The sequence below is a fragment of the Vulpes lagopus genome, chromosome 11, assembly GCF_018345385.1.
Source record: "Vulpes lagopus strain Blue_001 chromosome 11, ASM1834538v1, whole genome shotgun sequence".
NCBI classification, from domain to species: domain Eukaryota; kingdom Metazoa; phylum Chordata; class Mammalia; order Carnivora; family Canidae; genus Vulpes; species Vulpes lagopus.
The window spans coordinates 86,579,761-86,605,470 of NC_054834.1; the positions used below are offsets into that span (position 1 = coordinate 86,579,761).

The 25,710-nt window shown below is 33.8% G+C and overlaps 1 protein-coding gene across 6 annotated transcripts in view; it reads left to right on the forward strand.

The window, feature by feature from the left end:
• The window catches only part of SLC4A10 (solute carrier family 4 member 10), a 295,705-nt gene that overhangs the window by 138,274 nt on the left and 131,721 nt on the right, over nt 1-25,710 (forward strand). For all 6 annotated transcript variants that reach the window (XM_041723548.1, XM_041723547.1, XM_041723549.1 and 3 more), the window contains exons 4-5: nt 7,609-7,747; nt 16,720-16,880. In XM_041723548.1, coding sequence (XP_041579482.1) covers nt 7,609-7,747; nt 16,720-16,880 — 300 coding nt within the window. The remainder of the gene's footprint in view (nt 1-7,608; nt 7,748-16,719; nt 16,881-25,710) is intronic.

Genomic DNA, 25,710 nt, shown 5'->3' on the forward strand with positions numbered 1-25,710 from the left:
TCCAGTTCTATTGTGTTTCTTTGATTCTTAAATTAACTGTTTTTCAAACTTTTTCATCATTCTCCACTGTCCCTTTTTTCACTATGACTTAGCAGATACTTTCTACTTTGGAGGCAAATTATGTCATGAGAATAAACTCATTCACTTTCTTTCCTATTAGACATTAGATATTAAAATGATGATATATGTCATTACACATTAAACCCACAGAATTTGCAACACCAGGAGTGATCCCTAAAGTAAAATATTGGACTTTGGGTGATTATGATGTCTTCATGTAGGCCCATCCTTGGTAAAAAGAAATATACCATTCTGGTGGGCGATGCTGATTCTGGGGGAGGCCCTGCATATGTGGGGGAAAAGGGTATATGAGAAATCTCTATACCTTCCCCTCAATTGTGTTCTAAGCCTAAAACTGCTCTAAAAGATAAAGCCTTAAAAAATAGGGTGCCTCAGTTTTTTAATGTTTTTAAATGTTATTGTTCACACTAATATGCAACGTATATCTTCTACATGATTATGTATATTCAAGAAGTAGAAAAAGAAATTACATTTATATAGCATATTTGCTTCAGGCATTATTTCTTTTTTAGAATGTTAATAATATAAGGCTTGGTTTTATTACCAAATATTTTAGGAACTTTGTCAAATGAGATTTTACAGCAAAATGAACAAGAATTGAGTCAATAGCCAAGTCTTGTGTTTCACTACCTCTTCAAAGGAAGATGCCAATTTCCTGAATGGAATATGAATATTTATTTGAAATGAGACTGATGAATTCCTATAAATATCAGATGTACTTAAGAAAATCAACAGTGCAACATATACATTTCCGATCCAGTATCTTAAATAAGAACCTGGTACTATCTTTTTCCTAAAAGTATACAATCCGGTAATAGTTATCTAATACCTATGAAACCAAATCTTATCAGAATCAAATTAAATACTTCTAATTAGCCTGTTATTTTTGTGGCTGGTTGTTTTGGACCAAAAAAGAAAAAAGAAAAAAGAAAAAATCAGTACTTTATTTTTATTTATTTATTTTTTTGGAGGGGGACGATGTTTTTAAAGATTTTATCTATTCTGTTTACTTGACAGAGAGAGAGAGAGAGAGAGAGAGAGAGAGAGAGAGAAAGCACAAGCAGGGGGAGCAGCAGGCAGAGGGAGAGGGAGAAGCAGACTCCCTGCTGAGCAGGGAGTTGGCTCAGGCTCAGGGCTGGATCCCAGGGTCTTGACCTGAGTCGAGGAAGGCTGATGCTTAACCTACTGAGCCACCCAGGTGCCCCAAGATAAGGAAGAACTTTAAGAAAACTAAAAATGCAAAATCAAAACCAACAATAGAAATAGTAAAATGCAGAACTGTTATTGTAGAGAATCAAGTGGATAATCTGAGAAACTAACTCAAACTACAAAGGAAAAAGACAAAGAACAGGTATTACTAATTTAACATGTAGATAATTTTCACAAAGAAAATATCAAGGTAAGTGGAACAGAATCAAATAAAATAGGAATATGTGCTGTAAATGGAAAAATATCAGTGTATGCACATTGGAAAGACTTTCTAACACACCCACCAGTAGGCCTGTCTTAGGAATTTTCTTAATTAAAAGGACCCAGAAAAATGTATTGCTTTTTAGCCTCCTTCATTATTTGGACTGTCTTAAGATTAATACCAATGCCCTTTCAATTAAGTTATTGTAAGACAAAGCAGAGATAGACATAGAGATAGTATATGATAATTACTGACTCATAGAAAATACTAACAAATTAAAACTGTTTTGTCTTTTTTCTCACTTTTCATAATCTCATCAAAGTCAACCACTATTTCAATAAAACAGTTTAAAGATTACTGACCCATTTATGAATATAAAAGAATTATGATCATTTGTAAGATTCTTGTAACTGCTACAATGAATACTCTTAGTGGGATTTAATCACAAAGTAACTATTTCTGTCTTACACCATCTCTTTGTATTTATTCAGTGGATCTAATTGTTAGTCTTCTCCCAAATGAAAACACTGGTGGGCTCCCCAACTTTTCTAGTCACTTTTAGGTAACTCAAAGTCCTCTATCAGTACTTAAAATAAATAGTCTCATGTAATAGTGAAAATTTGAACTTAGATTTAACCCTCAGGCTTTTCCCCTTCCCTTGCCCAGGCCTGCTGCAATTGCGGAAAGAGGATTTAGTTGCCTTTTTTTCCCCTCCTACCTTAAACTTCTCCTCCCAGATGCTCCATCATTGTCCTAACTGGTTTCTGATCCCTTCAGGTTTGGAGCATAGGAAATGAAAACCAACTAAAAGGGATGGAGCAAGAAAGTTCTTATTTAATTAGTACTATTGCAAGCTGATGTCACATTCTCTAGGGTTAACAAGAATTTGAATCTATTCATTCTCCCCTGCAGGATCTCTCACCTGTATTCTCTTCTGCTTTATTGTTTATCCTCCTCAACACCTAGGCATTCAGCTATAGTAATAGATTCTCTCTGGGGAAGTCTTGTCTCTGTTGCATGGCAGACTCTTGGACAGAAGCCCATGTTCTACATTCTCTCTCTTCCTCTGGTTTTCTCTGTCTCTCTCGTGTGGCCCATATATGATTCATAGAAAATACACATACCCTTACTGCCTTGATAAACACTAGAAAGGTATGTTATCTAAAGCAGCAGTCTCAGCCATCAGCAGCTAGGCAAACTTTGTGTTTTTCAGGCAGAAATCATACCCTAGTCCACTGCAGGAGGCATACCAAGCCCTTTTAATGCCCGTGGAGCAATACTTGCTTGACCTGAGGGAGGGGCAGACATCCCTCTATCCTGCCTTTTAAGGGAACAAGGAGCCTTGGGACTCACATTATAGTTTACTCTGAAAAAGTCCTCTCCAAAATGTGTCTACTGTTTTCAACCTATGACCCTTTATTAGCCCTAGTGTGGGTGAGGAGTTAGATGACTAGGTTTTCAGGAACATGGTTGGTGAATTCTGCAAGTAGTCTTACACCCTCTTTGGAGACAAATACACTTCTTCTTGATGCTTCAGCTGAAATATTTATTTTATTAATCTGTTACCTTATAACCAAATGAGCTAATTAGCATTAATAGCAATAAATATATTATTTCAATTACGTAAATGAATTAAATGTAAGACTCTAAATGAATAGACTGTATATAACATTAAAAAATATGAGCAAAATCTTAAAGTTCAAAGGCAGATGGAGGATATTGATCTGTAGACACCAAAGACATGAACTTGAATAGAACCATTTTGAACAATTTCATAAGATAGATTATCTGAATATTGATTTACCTAAAGTACAACAAGGATAAAGAGGAAGAAACAAGGATGAGGTATTTCAGAAATGCATAATGTTAAACATTTCATATTGCAAATCCGCTCCCTTGAGCTAAATGTCATAGTGCAAGAGGCTTCCTATCTTCATGACCGTAAGATCACATTTGTGAAATACAAATTTCCCAATTCACTTCTGTGATTATACCTGTTATGCTGCTATGGAAAATATATTTTTCAACATATTTGTTGACTATTCTCCAGAAAGTGCCTAAAAAATAAAGAACTTTGGAACTGGGCCAATAGAAAGGAGAATATTTTCATTCATTATTAGGAAATGTGTACTTAAGAGCATGGTATTAATATGTAAATAAAACAATATGAATAATATAGCTAATAATGAAAAGGTAAAACTTTTCTAGGAAACCTCCTTAGTTACAATTCTATTAGGGTTTTTTTTTCAGTAGTGTAACTATGTAAGTTTGATTTTCTTAACTAACCACTTATTGAAAATATAGTCTATATTCCAAGTGGAGACAGCATATTTATTAATTTCTGATTGTAAAATAATACATGGCCTCTGGAATTCCAGTGCTATTGAACATGACTAGCCAAATCCTGTAGCTCTTACTCAATTATCATCATCGGTTCTATAATATCTGACATTATTGACTCCGGGTTCTTTGAAACCCTATTCAAACATGTCTCCTGTTATATTACTCTCTCCATCAGCTCTATGGTCAATAAGGGCAGAGACTTTTTTGTTTATATCAATCTAATTCACTGCTTAGAATAGCACCTGACCTATGGAAGGTACTCATTTAATGCAACAGTCCTTTTACATACTTGTGTATTCCTTTCTGATTCTTTTGTTAACTCCTCTTCCTTCTCCCAAATCTTGAAGTTGACTATTCTCCCTATGTTGAGTCTTTTTCTCTCCCTACTTTTTGAGTCCTTATTCATTATAATCATATGACTTCTCTAAATGCCACCCACATGTCTCTACCACTGACCCTGTCTTCTTTTTCCACAATCAAATATCCAGCTGCCCTATGACCATCTTTATATGCTTGTCCCGAAGTCATCTCAAATTCAGCATATCTAAAAATTGTTTTCTGAGCTCTCAGTCTGTAATAGTGGTTGTCATCCTGACAATCCCTTTTTTCCCCAGGTTTTTTTTTTTTTTTTGAGAAATATAATTGACATACATCACTGTGTAAGTTTAAGGTGTACAGCATGATGGCCTGATTTACATATATTGTGAAATGATTACCACAGTACGTTAATCACCGTCCAATCTCCATTATCTCATATAGATACAATAAAAACAGAAAAATTTATTTGGATAAGAACTTTTAGGATCTATTCTCTTAACTTTCCTAAATATCATACCACAATGTTAGCTATAGTCATCATGTTTACATTACATGCCTGGTACTTATTCATCTTGTAACTGGAAGTTTATATCTTTCAATCACCTTTTCCCAATTCTCCTAGCCCCACCCCCTGCCTCTGGTAACCACAAATCTCTTTTTCTATGAGTTCGGTGGGGACTTTTGTGTGTGTATGTATTTGTTTCTTTGTTTTTTTGGTTTTGATTCCAAGATAAGTGAGATCATATAGTATTTATCTTTCTCTGTCTGTCTGACTTATTTCACTTAACATAATGCTGTCAAGGTTGATCCATGTTACAACTGTCTTTTAATCAATGGCACTATTATTTTCTCACTCTCCCTACTTAAAATTCTAAATCTATATGATCATTATAATCAACACCACTACCACTAGCATTAGCATCAATCATCATAAGTAAAATTTATATAATGTTTTATAATCTGCAAGGTATTGTAATAATTTTCTCTCATACCACTTGTTTCTACCTTTTGCCAAGAGACTGATTTTGACTATGTACAATATTTAATTTACTATTGTACAATAAATTTAAAGTTACCATCGAGATAAGTGTAACAAGGAGAATCAGAGTGCTATGAATTAGTATAACAGATGTCTAATTTAATTGTTTGCATAGGAATGTGCCTATATGTGTGTTTGTGTATGTATTTTGCAAGCCTGATTGGGCACATTGAAGTAGATGCTGAAAGATATACAGGAGAGCTAGAGAAAACAGTGTGTGCAGTGACCCTGATATGAAAAGGAACATGGTATTTTTAAGAGTCCAAAAGAAAGCTAATGTACCCTGAATGGAATAACAAGAGAAAGAGTGGCAAAAGACAAGGCAAGTGAGATGGGTAAGGTCTAGGGCCTCACCACAAACATTCATTTATATAGAAAGTAGGATGCTGTATTATATTTATATGATTTGTATGTTTTTCACATTCAACTTCTGAAGTCCTCTCAGTTGTGACTATGATAACCTAATATTATAAATAACTGATGAATTGATTTTCACAAAAAATTAAAATTATAGAATTCAGTAATCATTCGGTTTGTTACTGATTTACTTATTCTTTTAGGTTTTATTTATTTTTTAAAAAAATATTTTATTTATTTATTTGTTTGTTTGTTTATTTATTTATTTATTTATTTATTTATTTAAGAGGGAGAGTGAGGGATCCCTGGGTGGCGCAACGGTTTGGCGCCTGCCTTTGGCCCAGGGCGCGATCCTGGAGACCCGGGATCGAATCCCACATCGGGCTCCTGGTGCATGGAGCCTGCTTCTCCCTCTGCCTGTGTCTCTGCCTCTCTCTCTCTGTGTGTGACTATCATAAATATAAATAAATAAATAAATAAATTTAAAAAAAAAAAAAAAGAGGGAGAGTGAGAGATAAAGAGCACATGAGCAGAGAGAGGGCAGGACAAGCAGACTCCCTGCTGAGCATGGGGTTTGGTCCCTGTGATCATGACCTGTGCTGAAGGCAGACCCTTAACCAACTGAGCTACTCAGGCAGACTTTTTTTGTGTTTAAAAAAAAATATTTGAGAATACCAAATGTTTTGCTGAAATAGCATTGAATTTGTAAGATAGTTTTCCACTATTGAGCCTTTCCATTAGTGTATATTCATTCATTTACTTAGGTCTATTTTTATATCGTTTAATGAGGTTTTATCATTTTCATCACAAATGTATTACATAATTTTAAAAATTTCTTAGATAACTTTATTTTTTCCTTCTAAAATAAATGGATTTTTTTCCTAATATATTTTTAAATAATTTTTATGACAGTATAGGGATAGAGTGGATTTTGTATTTTGTCCAGTGACCTAGTATTTGTATCACCAATGATTTTAACCTTAACAAGTCTATCAGAAATGCAGGCATGTCCTTAGTGCCTTCATCTCCCCCACAACAAAAACCTATTAACACCTTTGGATGTTTTCCCTACCCTCTTTTCTGTAGCCATCACACAGTGGAATGAGAGAATGCCACCTCGTGGGTAGCATGGGCAAATAGGTCAGATTGGACTAACTGTCCTCAAGCAGTTACTCTAAAAACAGAGTCTAGACCTACTTATCAACTGAACTGGAAACTCTAAGGCCAACTAGCAGGACAGGAAGCCTTGTAGGACACACTGTCAATCTATGTCCCCAGATAATATAGGTCTAGGTTTCAGAGTCCCCCAAATTGTGAACAACATGTTCTTTTCAGGAACATCATGTGCACCTTTGAGATTGTGTGTCTTGTGTCCAAACCACACATTATTTTGCTCCTCTACCAAAAACATAGTGACTCGTGCCATCGTCATGGTCATAAGAGATCTTCTAATGTTTAAGCAAACACCACCAGTAGATGATGTAGCATGCAGATAATTTTGGATTTGGTTTCCATTTATATAGCATTCTGAAAAGGCAAAACTATAGCAGTGGAGACCAGATTTGTGGTTGTCAGGGGTTGGGGAAAGGGCAAAGGTATGACTATAAAAAAACATCACAGGGAGTTTGTGGTGAATTACATTCAGTATAGTTTTAGTATAAGTGAATTTTATCAGAGTCTGTTCTGAATATTACCATGAAGTATAGCATATATGGTGAGAGACAATGTGTGTGCATGAGGAAGATACAGAGTTTCTATGATGAGTGCTATAAATAATCCAAAAATAATCATAATATTAAATATTTTTGATAATGTATATATCCTATATTTACATTTTACATAATTATGCTCCCAAATTATACTAGACTTCATGTAATGCTAAATTTAGGTTCTTTTTTTCTTTCTAAATTTAGTTTTAATTTCCCAAGTATATTCTGGTTGAGGTGTTGCAATAAAGGGGCAGGGAGGCGTGAGTTTGGATTGGTGTTGAAGGTGATGACCAGGAAATTTTAAGCTTGAAGTCATAGTAATGCATGTTCATGTCTCTCACTTTCTATAGACACCCCATCACAGCGAGTACAATTTATTCTTGGAACTGAGGATGATGATGAGGAACACATTCCTCATGACCTTTTCACAGAACTGGATGAGATTTGCTGGCGTGAAAGTGAGGATGCTGAATGGCGAGAAACAGCCAGGTGAGGATTTTTGTTGAAGGAAGAAAGTATATTAAAGGATGTTCATGCTATCTATTGGATCTTTTCCAATTTGTAAAGCCACGATTTTGCAAACATTCATGAGTGCTGTTGATTTCTGAAATTGCTTATCTGGCCTGGGCATATCCTGTAATGGGATATGGGTCAGAATGAAATCTGAAGGCAGCAATTATAGTAAACAGTGACGCAGAGCCAGCAACAGCTGCAGCCTGAAAGATCAACAGTGGCATAATTTGTGTGTCATCAGGAAAACAATAGGAATTTAAAAGTAATTTATTTCTATCTTTTCAACTGCTGGCCTGTGCCAAAACTAGTGATATTATTTGATAATTTGAATGTGGGACTTTTTTAAAGAAAAGGAAAACATTTTAAGAGGCTTTAAGTAGAGTCCTGGATATATTTATGTACTATCTGGTGAGGATAAAAATATTTTGTAATGTTTCTAGGATATGCATACACTTAAACATAGTGTTTTTCAAAATAACTTTTAAAAAACTATGTATTAAAAAACTACTATAACTAATACTATAACTAATATTTCTATATTTCTATGTTGCCATGCAATTGATGAATTGCTATAAATATATTTTTTCAGATTTTACTTATTTAAAAAAAATATTTTACTTATTTATTCATGAGAGACATAGAGAGAAAGAGAGGCAGAGACTCAGGCAGAGGGAGAAGCCGGCTCCTCCCAGGGAGGAGGATTCCGGGTCTCCAAGGTCACACCCTGGCTGAAGGTGGCGCTAAACCGCTGAGCCACCCGGGCTGCCCAATGAATTGCTATAAAAGAATAATAGGCTAAATTTTGCGTTTACTTTTCATTCACTCATTTTTGCTTTTTTGCTCATTTATTTAACAGACATTTATGAAATATCTATTATGTGCCAGGTATAATGGCTAAAAAACAACAAAAATCTTAGCTCTTGCCTTTAACAATCTCACAGTTTAATGAGGGATTTAGACAAGTAAACAAAGTTATAAATATTGTATAATGAATGCTGTGATACAGGTGTGCACAAAGAACTATGGGCACACCTTGGGTTTTCCATTAGCCACTGCCTCCCAAATTTTATTGTGAATACAAATCATCTTGGGTCTTGCTGGAATATGGATAGATTCAGTAGGCCTCAGGCATGGAGTCTCAGTTTCTGCATTTCTAATAAGCTTCCAGCTGATGTCACACTAATGTTTTTGGTTTGAGGATCACATTTTGAGTAGCAAGGAGAAGGGTGAAGGGTGAAGGAGAAGGGATTAGGATAGCTTTCCTGGAGGAGATGATTCCTGAGCTGACTCTTGAAGGGTGAATTGGACTTAGCTAGGAAGAAAAGCAGAAGGGATGGTATTCTAGGAAGAGGAGGCAGGGTATACTTGAACACGTCCATTGACACAGGTTTGATTATTTTATTAGGTTATCCCTTCCATGGTCACACAGCTTTCATTGTCAGAAATTCTTCTTGTTGGCCATATTTGTTAGTGGCCCAGGGATTGAGCAGTCTTCTGAGAGCCACAGTACATCATTGGATCATATTAAACTTGTCATTGCATTTAATCATTGCCTTAACTCTACCCAGAGTTAGTGTGAAATTAAATGTTCAGTCATATTATAAATAATATTGGCTTAATTAATTCTTGTTTGATACATTCAAATAGTCTTTACTGATCTCTTTTATTTAAAAAATACTAAAAGTAAATAGAAGAAAATTAAAATGGCTGTTACCTAGTTCCTCTCTGTTAACATTAAAAAAAAAAAATAAAATGAACTGCTAGTATTTACAATTCCAAAAGTATGGAAAGATAAAAAAGCAAAAGTATCCTCTAGTCTTGTTCACATTACCTGTCTTCAAAGGTAATCACTGTTCTTGTGTATCTTCTCATAAAAATTTTAATACCTAGATCTGCATGAAAATATATGCTTTTAAAATTGATACAATAGGAATGATATATAATGTTCATACTTCACTTTTTCACTTAATAATATATTTGGACCATTTTCCATGTTATCAATACAGATTACTCAATCTTTTTAACGATCGCATTAAATTTAACAATATGGATAAACTTTATTTAGCTACTCTTGATAGGGATTTAGGTTATTTTATATTTTTGCTACAAACATTGCTGCAGTGATCTTTTACATATCTGTTTTGGTGTTATTTTGTACATAGTTAGGTAAGGTGAATTTCTAACAGTGGAACTTATGTACCAAGGAGAGCAGGCTTTTAAAGTTTGATAGATATTGCGAAATCCCCTTTATAAAATGTTTTGGTAATTCATACATCTATAAACAGCGTACGAGAGTGCTTATTTTCCTCAAACCCTTGTGAGACTAAATCATCAAACTTTTACATTTCTTTGCTAATTTTATAGATGAAAAGTAAATCTTCTTGTTGTAATTTACATTCTTAAAATTATTAGTGAGACTGAACATCTTTTTATATACTTTATTTTTTTCCCCTGTGAACTAACTGTTCATTCCCTTTACCTATTTTATGCCAAATCATTTTCTTTACGTTCCTTTTTTAATACTTTAAATTAGGGGTATGTTATTCTGTCTAAATTCCCCTTTTTAGTGAAAAAATCTTGTAGGTTAATCATTTTCTTTCTGAAGCTATTATAATATTTTGAATATAGAACCAAATTTGAAGTAGTTTTATATGACTTGGTAGATTTTAAGCTTAAGAACCATTTACCCTATTTTTTTCCAACTGCATCAAAGACTAAGTGCTTTGCACTTTTTCAAGTATGAATAGTCATCTTTTTTCTTTGATGTCAGAAAACCAATGTATGATAATCTTCTCCACCAATTAGCATTGTAACTGCTCTCTCATGATTAAAGAGTTGTTGTCAAGGAATTTAAAGTGCATACCTCCTTTTTTTATATATAAATTTATTTTTTATTGGTGTTCAATTTGCCAACATATAGAATAACACCCAGTGCTCATCCCATCAAGTGCCCCCCTCAGTGCCCATTACCCAGTCACCCCCACCCCCCGCCCACCTCCCTTTCTACCACCCCTAGTTCGTTTCCCAGAGTTAGGAGTCTCTCATGGTCTGTCTCCCTCTCTGACATTTCCCACTCATTTTTCTCCTTTCCCCTTTATTCCCTTTCACTATTTTTTATATTCCCCAAATGAATGAGACCATATAATGTTTGCCCTTCTCCGACTGACTGATTTCACTCAGCGTAATACCCTCCAGTTCCATCCACGTCGAAGCAAATGGTGGGTATTTGTCATTTCTAACGGCTGAATAATATTCCATTGTATACATAGACTACAGCTTCTATATCCATTCATCTTTCGATGGACACTGAGGCTCCTTCCACAGTTTGGCTATTGTGGACATTGCTGTTATAAACATCGGGGTGCAGGTGTCCTGGCGTTTCACTGCATCTGTATCTTTGGGGTAAATCCCCAGCAGTAAAAGTGCATACCTCCTTGTTTACAGCTGGAAGCGTCTATCTTCAACTAGGTGGAAGAAATACTAGATATTCCTGGGTGGCAGGAAGAAGAGGGATCTTTGAGGTATGATGACTATGAAAGTCTGATTAGTTTGAGTCTCTTTATTGCTGCAAAGTACTTTTTGTAAGCATTTCTTATATACTCCTTTCTTTACTGTCACCCTACATGATAGAGCTGAGAAGTAAGATTGGGGTGTGTGTTTTGTCAGGAGTAATTCACCTATTCATAAAATGGTTGGTGATCTGTTCCTTTTAAGCAGTAACTTCCTCATGACTTGCTCACTTTCATGAAGCTCTATGATGGCAGGACAAGACTAGAATCTAGCCGCTTCACTTTATCATAGTTGAACAGGTAGGATTTTTCATGCTCTCATGGATTAACCTAAACAACATGTTTATCTTAAACCATCAAAATGTATTGTTATTCATTTATAAAGAAGAGTTGATCCAGTTAATTATTAGTGTTCTCTGTTATTAAATAGGACCTGTGTTCTTAGCCATGCTTCTGGAACCTTATGCATGGTACAGCTATTTGAGGTTCAAGGAGACATCTGATGAGCAATCAAAATAGTAACAGACATTGAAGAGGAGGATAGATGAATTTTGGCTGAGACACAATATGTCAGGGAAGAACAGAGTGTATTTATTGAGGATTTAGAAATGTAGTGAGTTTTAAAGTGGCAGAAGTAATTTTGTCCTGGTTGCCCTAGTTCATCTGAAAAGATTAATTTTAGTTAATTTAGGACTCCATCTGATTTTCCAAATGAAATTTAATTCTAATAAATCATTAGCATAGCTATTTGAACCCCTTATTTATTTTGATTAATATTCTAGGGGGATTAATAATTTTCTACCCTAATAGTAGCAATAAAAAGAATATTTTATCAGCACATTGCACCTGTCACATATCACATCTTGAATAATTCATGTCCACTGTTGTTGCCAAATAAAACTTGAGCAAAGTTTTAGATTTTGAAGCTAAATTTTTGAATCATAATTATTTAATAAATGTTTGTGAAAACCAGCTGTTCACTTTTAAAAACCCCAAAAGAAGCCATATGACAAGGGCTAATGAAATCAACACAATTACAATGTCCTGCTTATAAATAACATATAATGTTATTAATAGAAAAGCATGCAAAGATACCACAGCTGTGCAATTATGAAGACAACATGTTTGACTCACTGTAGTTGCCCTTTAAAAGTGCTTCCCACAAATGAGCTCAAAAGAGGCAAAACAGGGAGTAGCAGTTAGCCTCTAATACATACATGGTAGTATCAAAAAGGATTATTGCATCAAAACAGTTTTATTGATGCTGTGAAGGCATTTGATATTCAAAATTAGTAAAGGTTTAAGTCATCAAGATTTTTCCATGAGATGTGAGATGTGAAGATAATATGGATTAAGGACAGCTACGGGCACCTGAGTGGCTCAGTGGGTTGAGCCTCTGACTTTGGCTCAGGTCATGATCTCAGGGATGGAGCCCCGAGTCAGGCTCCCCTCTCAGTGAGGAGTCTGCTTGTCCCTCTGCCTCTCCCACTGTTTGTGCTCTCTCTCTCTCTCTCTCTAATAAATAAATAAAATCTTTAAAAAATCTCTTTAAGAATAGTTAATAGTTTTAGGTTTGGATATATTTCACTTCCCCTTTCCCTTTAAAATAGGCACTTTATGATTTCATATGTTATTGTCTCCACCCTAATCATGTCCCTCCTCCACCATCTGTAGCCTCAACTCTACCCAAATGAGGATGTTTTCTCTTAAGAATCCATAACTTCTCCCAAGGGTATAATTTTGGATGGTATTTTACTTTCTATTTGGGTAGAATCAGAATAAAAATTCCTAGAAAAACTTAAAGGGATTGGTGGGAATCGAAAAAACAGGAGTTAATTTCTAAGGAGAACATCTATTTCTAATTTACAGAAGAATTTAATTTTGTAGATTTTTAATTTTTTTAATTTTTTTATTTTTTATGATAGTCACACAGAGAGAGAGAGAGAGAGAGGCAGAGACATAGGCAGAGGGAGAAGCAGGCTCCATGCACTGGGAGCCCAATGTGGGATTCGATCCCGGGTCTCCAAGATCGCGCCCTGGGCCAAAGGCAGGCGCCAAACTGCTGCGCCACCCAGGGATCCCCTATTTTGTAGATTTTTAATATGAGTAATGCAGAAGAGATTATCATCTCTTAATCCTCAAAGAATTCATGAAACACCTATTTTATGTTGTTGCTGATCAGTAGAAGGAGATTCCAATGTGTTAATCATGGATGAAAACAGATCCAGATACACGTTAGCAAAATCAATCTCAGAGTTTAACTCTGCCCCTCCCCCAGAGAAAAATGTCATACAATTGGCCTACAGTTCTGATTCTTCTCATTGGTCATTACTTCTCATTCATACCTGTGAGACTGTTGTTTGCTGTAGTTTGCTGTTCAAATAAATGTCAGCTGAGTTTATTTGAAAGCTGGAATAAATTGCAGCACTTTAGGTCATTAAGTGCAACCAGGCATTTTGCAACTATCCAGTGACTACAAATCTTTAAACAGGATTTGGTATGTTCCCAGACCTCTTAATTTCTATCTTTGAAATATGAAATGTAATAAAGAAGCAGAAAAGAGAGATACACTTTTGTATTTGTGTATGTGTGTAGAGAGAGAATACATGTATAGGATATATATGATTTTTTATATAGTCTTTTAAAAATAATTAAACAGCTCTTAAAGCTTTTGGCATCATTCTGAAGTTGGCCTGAAGCACCGAATCTTGAAATGTTTAGAAACTTGATATTTGTAACTTGTGAGTTTCTTTTTATGGAAAGTATCTTATGCTTTTTCCTATAATATTCATAAAATCTATGGCTAAATCAAACTAGCATCCATATATTTGATTATCTTAACTACCAAACTGGAATTCCCAGAGACTCCATTCTTCTTTTCTAAAGGACCAAGCCTCCAACCTGGAGGAAATTATGCTAAAGGAAGGAAGATACCTTTTAGATTTGTCTTTAAAATTTCTTTTCAGAGAAACACATAGATCAATGGAACAGAATAGAGAACTGAGAAAGACCAACCCACGTATGGCTACCTGATTTTTGACAAAGGGAAAGCCATTTCATGGAAAAAGAATTGTCTTTTCATCAATAGTTCTGGAACAACTAGAGATCTATAGGTAAAAAAAAATTTAATACCTCATAGTGTATATAAAATTAATTCAGAATAAATCATAAATCTAAATGTAAAACATAAAGCTATACAAATTTGAGAGAAAAATATAGGAGAAAGTCCTAGGACTTAGGACCTAGATGATGAATTTTTATTTTTTAAAAGACTTTATTTATTTATTCATGATAGACATAGGGGGAGGGCAGAGATACAGGCAGAGAGAGAAGCAGGATCCATGTCAGGAGCCTGATGCAGGACTCGATCCCGGGACTCCAGCATCATGCCATGGGCCGAAGGCAGGCGCTAAACCACTGAGCCACCCAGGGATCCCCGATGATGAATTTTTAGATATGATATCAAAGCACAATCCATAAGAGAAAATATCCATAAATTGGACTTCACCAAAATTAAAAACTTTGTGCTGTGAAAGATCCTGTTAGGAGGATAAGGACAAGCTATAGAATGAGAAAATATTTGTAAGCCATATATTTGACAAAAATACTATATCTAAAATATGTAGTGAACTCCCAAATTTCAACAGTATGAAAACAAATAAAATAGGAAAAGGGGTAGAAACACAGTCTGGAAGTGACACTCATAATTTCTGCTCACAATTCATTGTCTAGAACTAGTCAATAGTCACATGGTCTCACTCAGTCAAAAAAAGCCAGGTAGTGATATCCTATTCTCTACCAGGTAGAAAGGGACAACTAGTTAATGAACAGTACTAATGATCACCACATGATTTATAAAGTATTATGGCCCTATCAAGGCCTGAAAATCATTAAGAAGCATTAATATAAAAAATTCCCAAATGTATTCACAAAAATATTCTATAAAATTGCCAGCATTGAAGAAATATGGTCAGTGATTTAGAGCTTAAATATAATGTTTTTCAGTCTTCAAGCATCTTATAAACTTAGGTATAGGTATTCGCTGTCTGTCAACTCTTGGCAGGCACAGCTATTCTTCCCTGTTGGTTTCCTTTTCATTTCCTGACAACTTCTGCTTCCTTAACATGAGGATGGATACATAGCTTTCTTTATCTTTCTTGGAACTTTGTACATTAATCATTCTGACTAGCCCTTTTGGTTAGTTACTTTTGGCTGATCCATTGATTCCATAACAAGTTACTGTAACATATTTCTCCTTTGTTGGAGGTAGATCATTTGACTACATAAAACACTAATACAATATTTCATGGAGAATCCGAGTGATTTTGCTGTGGGAAGTTAGGGTAAAAATGACTAAGGAGAGAAGAAATGAGGAAAATGTTGGAGGGAAGAGGTGGAAAGGCAATTTAGGCTTTATATAGGGTACATTAAAAATGGTGGAATTAGGGGCTCCTGGGTAGCTCAGTCGGTTGGGCGTCTACCTTCAGCTCAGGTCATGATCTCAGAGTCTTGGGATTGTGCCCTGTGTCATCAGTCTCCCTTCTCAGCAGGAACCCTGCTTCTCCCTCTCCTCCCAGCTTGTGCTATCTCTGTCTCTATCTCTGTCTCTCTCTCAAATAAATAAATGAAATCTTTTTTAAAAATGTTAGAATTAAATTGGTCATCTATTAGATTAGATGCCTAAGAGAATAAGAGATTTAGTGCTTATGCCAGAGCAGTGGAATCATTGGTTTCTCTTTATTCCTTCCATTTATCTTACTTAAACAAATTCCATAACAAGTTACTGTAACATATTATTACTCATTTCACTCCAAGAAGGCAGTCTTGACATCAAGGTTCTGTTCTCCATCTGGACAGGAAGGCTCCAGAATTGGAGGCTAGCCTCCTTCTCATAGGTTTCTGTAGTCCCTAGGAAATGACTGCAATAATTACGTTTCATCCAAGTAGGCCTAATACATATTTTTCTACAGAATAGGCCCCAAAGTATCCTAGATTTCCTAAAAATTGAATGGAAAAACTACCAAGAGACTCAAATATTCCATTTTAAGACTTCCCATTGAAGAAAAATGAGTATTCTTTCATTTTCTTTTGCATCTTTTTCCTTCTATGAAGTATAGTCTGTTAATTCTATAGCAAATTCATTGTGACCACTGAATAAACATTATATTAAAATTTTTTCAGAGCTCAACAAACTAATAAAAATAACATTTGAGGATTTTTGTTTTGTTTTGTTTTCTATACAACCTTCCATGACAAAAAGAATGCTTGTTAAATGGAATTAAAATGAAATAAACCAAATGACTTCAACTAGTTTTACTTCCAAACCCACAAAACCAAGAAGCATTGTGAATATCTTTGTTTCTACTTTTTATTTTTGAGACAAAGCATCATTCATCTATAATATAATATTCAGTGTGCTGATAATATTTATTTGTGTAGGTGGTTGAAGTTTGAAGAAGATGTGGAAGATGGAGGAGAAAGATGGAGCAAGCCCTATGTGGCTACTCTTTCATTGCACAGCTTGTTTGAGCTGAGAAGTTGTATTCTGAATGGAACTGTGTTGCTGGACATGCATGCCAACACTTTAGAAGAAATTGCAGGTATATCTTTTTTTCCCTTAGTCTATTTCACTCTTATGGGTATAGCTGATTTTTGTTACTCCCCTTTCCTTATAATTCTATATTATGTGTACCTTTGGAAAGTTAATTCTTATGATCAGCATATGAGACCTTAAAAATAACTATTTTCTACCTACTTATTTAAGATAAAAGAAGTTGAATCTCAGAGAAATGTGGTCTAACTTGTCAGTGGCAGGTATAGAACAAGAACCTAGATAGCCTGATTCCCATTTAGGATATATTGTTTTTCACTATTGTGCGTAAGCTGTCACCATCAGAAAATAGAAGGAAAAACCCATAAACCTAGAAATGGATTTTTTCAATATTCAAATGATGAAATAATCAAATAAAAAATCAGTAGATGGGGAAATTGTTAATTTAGAATAGAACAGAAAGGTATGGCCATTTATTTTAAACTGAATTAGAACTCATGAATTCCAGAGGATGCCAACTGATGCAGTTGGTATTACTTTATATTGAATATTATGACTAGGTCCTGGGATGAAAGATTTATATTAGAAGTCTATAATGTTTAAGTAACACAAATAGTTATGTTTATGAAGTATCTCACTGTTACTCTAGAAACAGAGGAAAGAACTCCTGTATCTTTTTTTTTTTAAAGATTTTATTTATTTATTCATGAGAGATACAGAGAGAGGCAGAGACACAGGCAGAGGGAGAAGCAGGCTCCGTGCAGGGAGCCCAATGTGGGACTTGATCCTGGTTCCCCTGAGCCGAAGGCAGATGCTTAACCACTGAGCCACCCAGGCATCCCACTCCTGTATCTTTTGATCTGAAAGAAAAACATTTAGTATAAACAAAATAATACAAAAAGGGTTTTAAAAGAGTATAAATGAAATGGTTAATGGAGATTTTAAAAATAAAGCAGAGACTCAGGCAGTTTTAAAAAATTTCTAGTTTGGAAAAGATTAATGAAAGCAATTCCATGTAGAATTTATTTTTAAAGTACAAAAACTTAAGGGAGACTTTAATGTCTTTTTTTTTAATGTCTAAATTATATTATAGAAATGGAAAAAACCCAAAACTCTGTGAATTTTTTTCTATTCCATAAGTGAGATAATATTATATTTAAAATTGTTTGCATAATTTAATCTTCTCAATAGCCTCATAAAGTAAATGTCATTCTCATTTTTCAATAAAAATATAGAAATCCTGAGACTTTTAGGGCCCTTCTTCTGTCTAAGGTCTCTGACTATAAGCTGTGTGTTCCTTATGTTACATTACAACCACTGTCTGAAGAAAGAGAATGGCTTGAAGTGTATGTTGCCCAAATTTTAATGATAATTTATTTACTTAAAAATTATTTATTTCATCATTGGAGCTGATAGGCGTGCATACATTGCAATATGTGTTAAAAGAGAAGTGTGCAAAGATATCTTGGCCTAAAATATTAAGTAAAAACAAAATCAAAACAGAAAAAATAGGTGAGATAGGCCTTCTTTCCCTGAGCTTCATTACATCTGTAAAGAGCTTTCCTTTCAAAATACATTAACTAGAAAAAAATAAAATAGAATATATAACTAGAGCCAAAAAGACTATATGAAGTTAAATACATATACTTTTCAGAAAAACACAGGATACAGTAATGGATCGGATTAAATCAAGACTTAAAGAAAATGGTTAACATGAGTTAGCAAACTTTTTGTGAATGCCGGAATGGTGGTTCCCCAACCTAATTTATTAGCTTTACATTATAGGGTCTGGATGATAGCCCGTAAACATTTTTATGTTTTAATTATGTACCAAATGGCTGGGCTTTTCATGGTACTTTGCAGTTTTGGAAGTTCTTTTTCTTTAATTCTACGCTATCTTTTGGATATTCAAAACAAAATTGGGCTTAGTATTATGACCATTTATCCTTACTTCATAAATGAAGAAAGTAAGATTCAGAAATTTTAAGGTCTTGCCCCAAATAGAGTTCATTTCTGCTGTTTATGTCAGTGAAGGCATTACCTTTGAAAATGGGTTAATCCAAATAACTTCTGGATTGGCTATATCTAATGAGACTGTCAAGTTCCTCCACCTGGCAAAGTTAACCTCAGAAAGTACCCTTCATAGTTTTACCAGGTTTTAAATTACTTAAAGCATGTAGTTTCTAATGCTTTCTTCGGAAATGTATTTCTACCAGGAAATCCCCCATGAATTTGACAGAAACTGTTCATCTCATCACTTTAGTTCGGTTTTATTGTCTAAGTTTATGTTTCCTTTCCCTCCTGCTGCCCCCTTCCCCGAGCTCTGTAGGATATGGGAGGGTTGTTAGCTGTGTTAATTCTTGCTCCTGAAGGCGAATTACATTTTCTGAGTTTATCCTTACAAGGGAAAGTAGTTCAATGGAAGTCTTGATACCCCAAATAGCTTTTATTCTTTCTGCTCGTCTAATTAGTCTGTATCTTTATGTCTCCAAAGTAGCTCAACTTGACTGTCCCATTTTCAGTGTAGAGCAGTCTGTAAAATGCCATTCAGATGTCAGTAGTTTAGAGTTAATACCACATTAAAAAATATGATTAAAATACTTGTTGATCCTTGTTACCTTAAATTTCTTTTCACTCATTAATGAGAAGAGAGTCTCTCTTTGAGTAATTGTAATTTGCCTTATGTAATTCATAGATATTTATTTCTGCCCTCAATAAAATCTTAAGATATTTTTCTTCCTATAGTTTATAATTATTTTCTTACTGTTTACTCATTGCTATCTTTACTTTGTGACAATTGAGCTGTATTATTAAGTGTGTAGTAAGTATACTTTACATTTTTAAGACTTCTAATTTTGTACGGTATTTTCACATTCATTATATTTTATTATCACAGTAACCTTATGAGATAGGAGGATACACTCCACCTGTTTTATAAACAGATAAAAAGAAGTGATGTAGCATAGGTGATACAGCAATAGGAATAATTTCTCTTATTAACCTTTAATCATAAGTTTTGTTTTATTCTATTTCATGATAATTTGTGACAATAGTGATTAACAATAATACCTGGAACTCTTTACCTCTTATTTATCATGTTTTTCTATATGTTAGGCAGTTACTAACATATTAGTCACTAGTTTCAATTTTCCAAAAGCTAGATATAATATTTATCTTTAAGGGCTCTAAACTTTTAAACTTTGTGAATGCACAGGCTCTGTAGCATTAATATTTTCTAGACATTTTCTAATAGAGAAATAAGACCCAGATATTGTTTTAGAATAATCAAGGATTTTTATATCAATCTTCTGATATGTTTTTAATAGAGTCTTAGATAATTCTTTAAAGAGATTTTTGTAGACTTAGCAGGAGAAAATCCCATTTGTATCTGGCAGGTCTGTCAAGAATGTCTGGTATAATTAAAGTAGGATTTTCTTTTGACAAAGTTAATTTAAAACTGTCTATTTTCCAGTGTTTCAGGGAACTCAGAATAAATTTAAACTTCTTCCTTCAAAATATTATTTAACCTTTTCAAATCCAAAATTCTCCAGATATATTTTCTTACTGTGATTTATTCTGATGGAGATTAATTGCATTTAAAATGCTTCTTAATTATGTTTATATAAATTACAGGCAATTTTATGGTCTTTGTCAATGTCTTTGAAATTCAGCTCTGTAAAGATTAGTAATGGAATATTCTCTCTGCGCTGGTATACTTTAACCTAATTCTGTCAATGGGAGTAAGAAATGAAAACCAAACCAAAGTTAGGACTGTGGACAGATTTTCAATCATAGCTCTCAACTCATTACAACAACTCTTGTTGTTTAAATATTCTATTGAAGGAAAAAGTAGAAGTTTGCTCCACTGAATATAATCTGCAGATTTGGGAGTACGGGAATAGTCACGTATTTTTTAACTTCTCCATACTATTACCATCCTTGTTCTGGAAAGTAAGTATTCTTAGGGTAGTTTACAATTTTAGTATATACACTCCTGTGAGTGCTGTCAACCAAACTGTTGAATTTAGACCCTTCCTATTTCTCACTCCTCTCCAACATCTTGTAGAGTTAAGGAAATGGGTTTTTTAAGACAAAGAATTCATATAATTATCTTTTAAGATAAGGCAGATATTTACATAGAATCTGTAAAATCTCATGATCTCTAGAGGTTTTCATTCAGTGGCCAAGATAGATTGATCATAAAAAAATAACTGATTAGAATGAAAAATAATTTTTTTTCATTTTCTGAGGACTTTTTACACAAATGCTACTAGTGTTCTTAGAGCCTGCTTAGTGCTAGAAGAATGTGACCTTTTTATCCTTTTCCTTCTAGCTTCTCCTGATATCACCCAGATCCTGGCATTGTGCTTTGGCAGCTAGACTGTATTATTTAGACATCATAGCCATCTGAGATTGTAGGCCTTGATTTTGGGCCCAAAGCCATTATGGTTCATTATCCTTTCCTACTTTTCAAGGTTAATACTAATATATATTATAGTGGTGAAGAGAACAATGAAAGTGATTAGTGAATCAGACTCCCATTGGTACTTAAATCTCACCTCAGTTGATAAGTTACATTCTTAAGCAAGATGATTAATTTTTCTAGTTCATTAAGATATATTTGATGCAGTTATACCTCAGAGGAATTTACTGTATATTTCTGTGTGGCTAACAAGCAGATGAGCATTTTTTTTCTATTTACTTTCTCTTATGTAACTGTTTCAAATAAAGACCTTATTTCTGAAAGACTGAAGCAGTGACATGGGTTTTTGTAGTGCGTAAGAAAGACTGTACTTTGGAAGAACCAAAAATCATAACCATATACATGGGGTTTTATATGATTCATTTGATTTTGGTTAAAATATTGAACTCTGGATACACATTATGGCTTACAGATGAAGCTGTGATCCCACTGTGCAGTGGCATCCTTCTGGTATTTAACTTTACAACTCCCATTATGAAGTATATGTGGCATATTTTATATACATTTTTCCCCTCTTAGCAAGGTTTCAATGTAAAGTCACATATGTTGGCAATTTATAATTTCATTTGTTTCAAATTAATTCAAGGATAACTACTTATCTCCAAAGGAGTGAGTTATAAAAATTTTATACTATCAGCTATTTTCAGAGTTGAAAGGGACTTTAGAGATGATTATAATGAATAGTATGGCTGATTTCCAAAATTACATTCTACCTCTTTCCATTGTACACAGTAAAGTAATAGAGTAACAGGTCGGCAAATTATATCCCATATGCTAGTATGAACCACTGTCTTTGTCAGGCCTATGGGCTCAGAATGGTTATTACATTTTACAAAATTGAAAAATAATAAAAAGAATATTAATATTAATATTTTGCCACATGAAAATCATATGAAACTCAAACTTCAGAGTCTGTAAGAAAATTTTATTGAAACACAACCATACTCATTTATGCACATGTTCTTTATGGCTACTTTCAGGCTATAATGGCAGAGTTGAGTAGTGATTACAGAGACTGCATGGTTTACAAAGAAAAAGTTTGTCTACCTATGGCTTAGAGAACTGATTCCAGAGTGAAGGGCAGCTCTTGATCAGCCTAAGCCAGTCATAGGGTGTTATTTCCTTAACCAGGGATTGTCTCAGCATCAGAAGGGCTATGTCAGTTGGATTTAAAAGATTTTTTCCTGGGTAGAAGAAAAAGAACCTTCTTTTATGAGAAAGTCACAAAAAGTCAAAGAATATATGGATATCAACAAAAATATGTATTTCTTTGTTGCTATTGGCACTTGCCTTATGGCCATAAGGAAAATAAGCCTTAGGTTAAACTCACACTGAGAGGAGGGGGAGTCAGAGGAATAAAATTAAATCCAACGTAACTGGTTTTCTGTTATGTGAGCCAATGAAATTCATTGTTTTATAATTTGTTTGGGGTTTCTGGTATTTTAAATTGAAATATAATTGGAACACATATTAGTTTCAGGTGTACAACATAGTAATTTGACATTTAATACATTTTGATATCATCACCAAATAAGTTTACTTGCCATCTGTCTCTATGTAAATGTAAAGTTATTACAATATGACCTATGTTCCTTGTGTTGTATATTACATTTCATGACTTACTTACTTTATAACTGGGGGTTTATATCTCTTGATGTCCTTCACCAATTCTGCCCTCCCCCAGTTTGCCTCTCTAGAAAACTGTCAGTCTGTTCTCTTTATCTGTGAACATAGATATAGAGTTTTGTCTTGTTTTGTGTGTTTGTTTTGTTTTTTAGATTACACGTATAAATGAAATCTTACAGTATTTGTCTTTCACTATCTGATTTATTTTATCAACAAATATTCTCCAATATGCTATATTGTCACAAATAGCAAGACTTTACTCTTTTTCATAGCTGAACAATATTACATTATGATAAATAGATGGATAGATAGATATCATTTCTTCTTTATCCATTCATCTGTCAATGGACACTTAGATTGCTTCTGTATTTTGGTTATTATAAATTATACTGCGATAAACATAAGACTGCATAAATCATTCTGAGTTAGTGTTTTCATTTATTTATTTATTTTTAAAGATTTTATTTATTTATTCATGAGACACACACAGAGAGAGGGAGAGGGAGAGAGAGAGAGGCAAAGACATAGGCAGAGGGAGAAGCAGGCTCCATGCAGGGAGCCTGATGTGGGACTTGATCCTGGGTCTCCAGGATCACGGCCTCGGCCAAAGGCGGCGCTAAACTGCTCAGCCACCCTGGCTGCCCAGGGCCATTTTTTTTGATAGGGATCACGTTGAATCTGTATATTGCTTTGGGTAAAATGGAAATTTTAACGACATTAGTTCTTTCAATCCATGAGCATGGTATATCTTCCCATTTATATGTGTCTTACATTTTTTTCATCAATGTTGTATTTGTCTTGTACCTTCTTGGTTAAATTTATTCCTAGGTATTATACTCTTTTGAATGCAATTGTGAATGGGATTTTTTTCTTAATTTCTTTTTCTGATAATTCATTATATGTTTATAGAAATGCAACGGATTTCTGTGTATTAATTTTGTAATCTGCAACTTCATTGAATTCATTTATTAGTTATAGTTTTTGTTGGCTTTATTTATTTATTTATTGAATGTTTTTGTTGGTTTCTTTAGGATTTTCTACATATAGTATCATGTCATTCACAAATAATGACAGTTTTCCTTTTTTTTTTTTTAACCAATTTGAATGCCTTTTACTTCTTTTTCTTGCTTAATTGCAAGAACTTTCAATAGTATGTTAACTAAGAGTCGTGAGAATGAACATCTTTTCCTGTTCCTGATCTTGGAGTATAATGTTAGCTGTGGGTCTGTCATATATGGTCTTTATTATGTTGAGGTACATTTTCCTGTACCTACTTTATTGAGAGTTTTTATAATAAATGGGTGTTGTATTTTGTCAAATACTTTTTCTGCATCTATTGAGGTGATCAAATGATTTTTATCTTTCCTTTTGTTAGTGTATATCACATTGATTGATTTGCAAATGTTCAACCATTCTTACATTCCTGGAATAAATAGCACTTGATCTTGCTGTATGATCTTTTAACATATTGTTGAAGTAAGTTTGCTAATATCTTGTTGAGGATTTTTGCATCTATGCTCATCATGGATATTGGCTTGTAATTTTCTTTCTTTTTTTCTTGTATCTTGTCTGGTTTGATATCAGCTTAATGTCAGCCTCATAAAATTAGTTTGGAAGTATTCCCTTCTTTCACTTCTTTGAACAGTTTAGAAAGTATAGGTATTAAATCTTTGAATGTTTGGTAAAATTAATCAGTGAAGTCATTTGGTCCTGGACTTTTATTCATTGGAAGCTTTCTTTTTAATACTGATCCAATCTCCTTACTAGTAATCAATATATTCAGATTATCTATTTCTTCACAATTTAGTCTTGAAAGATTGTGGGTTTCTAATAATTTATCCTCTTGTTCTAGATTGTCCAATTTTTTGGCATATATTCATAGTAGTATCTTATGATCTTTTGTATTTCTGTGGTATCAGTTATAATTTCTCTTTTACTTCTGATTTTATTTATTTGGGTCCACTTTTTTTGGACATGTTTGGCTAAATGTTTGGTATTTTTGTTTATCTTTTCAAAGAATCAGTTTTTAGTTTCATTGATCTTCTTAATTGTTTTTTGTCTCTATTTCATTTATTTCTGCTCTGATTTTAATCATTTCCTTCCTCCTACTAACTTAAGCTTCATTTGTTCTTTTAGTTCTTTTAAGGTGTAGAGTTAGATTGTTTATTTGATATTTTTCTTGTCTCTTGAGGTAGACCTGTATCACTATGAACCCCTCTCAGAAATGCCTTTGCTACATTCTATAGATTTTGAAATGTGTTTTCATTTTCATTTATCTCAAGGTATTTTTAATTTCCTCTTAGATTTCTTTGTGGTTATTTAGTAGCATGTTGTTTAGTCTCCATGTATTTGTATTTTTTCAAATATTCTACTTATAAATGATTTCTAATTTCATACTATTATGATCTGAAAAGATACTTGATAAAATTCAGTCTTCTGAAATTTATTGAGACTCGTTTGGTGGCCTAACATGATCTATCTTGGAGAATGTTTCATGTGTACTTGAAAAGAATGTGTATTATGTTGGTTTGGGATGGAATAATCTGTATTTATTAAATCCAGTTGGTCTAATATGTTGTTTAAGGCCAATGCTTCCTTACTGTTTTTTTTTTTTCTGAAAAAAATGATGCAAATGGGGAATCAAAGTCTCCTCCTATTATCTTGTTGCTATCAATTTCTTCCTTTATGTCTGTAAATATTTATTTTATATGTTTAAGTACTCCTATATTGGGTGCATAAATATTTATTAATGTTATATCCTCTTGTTGGA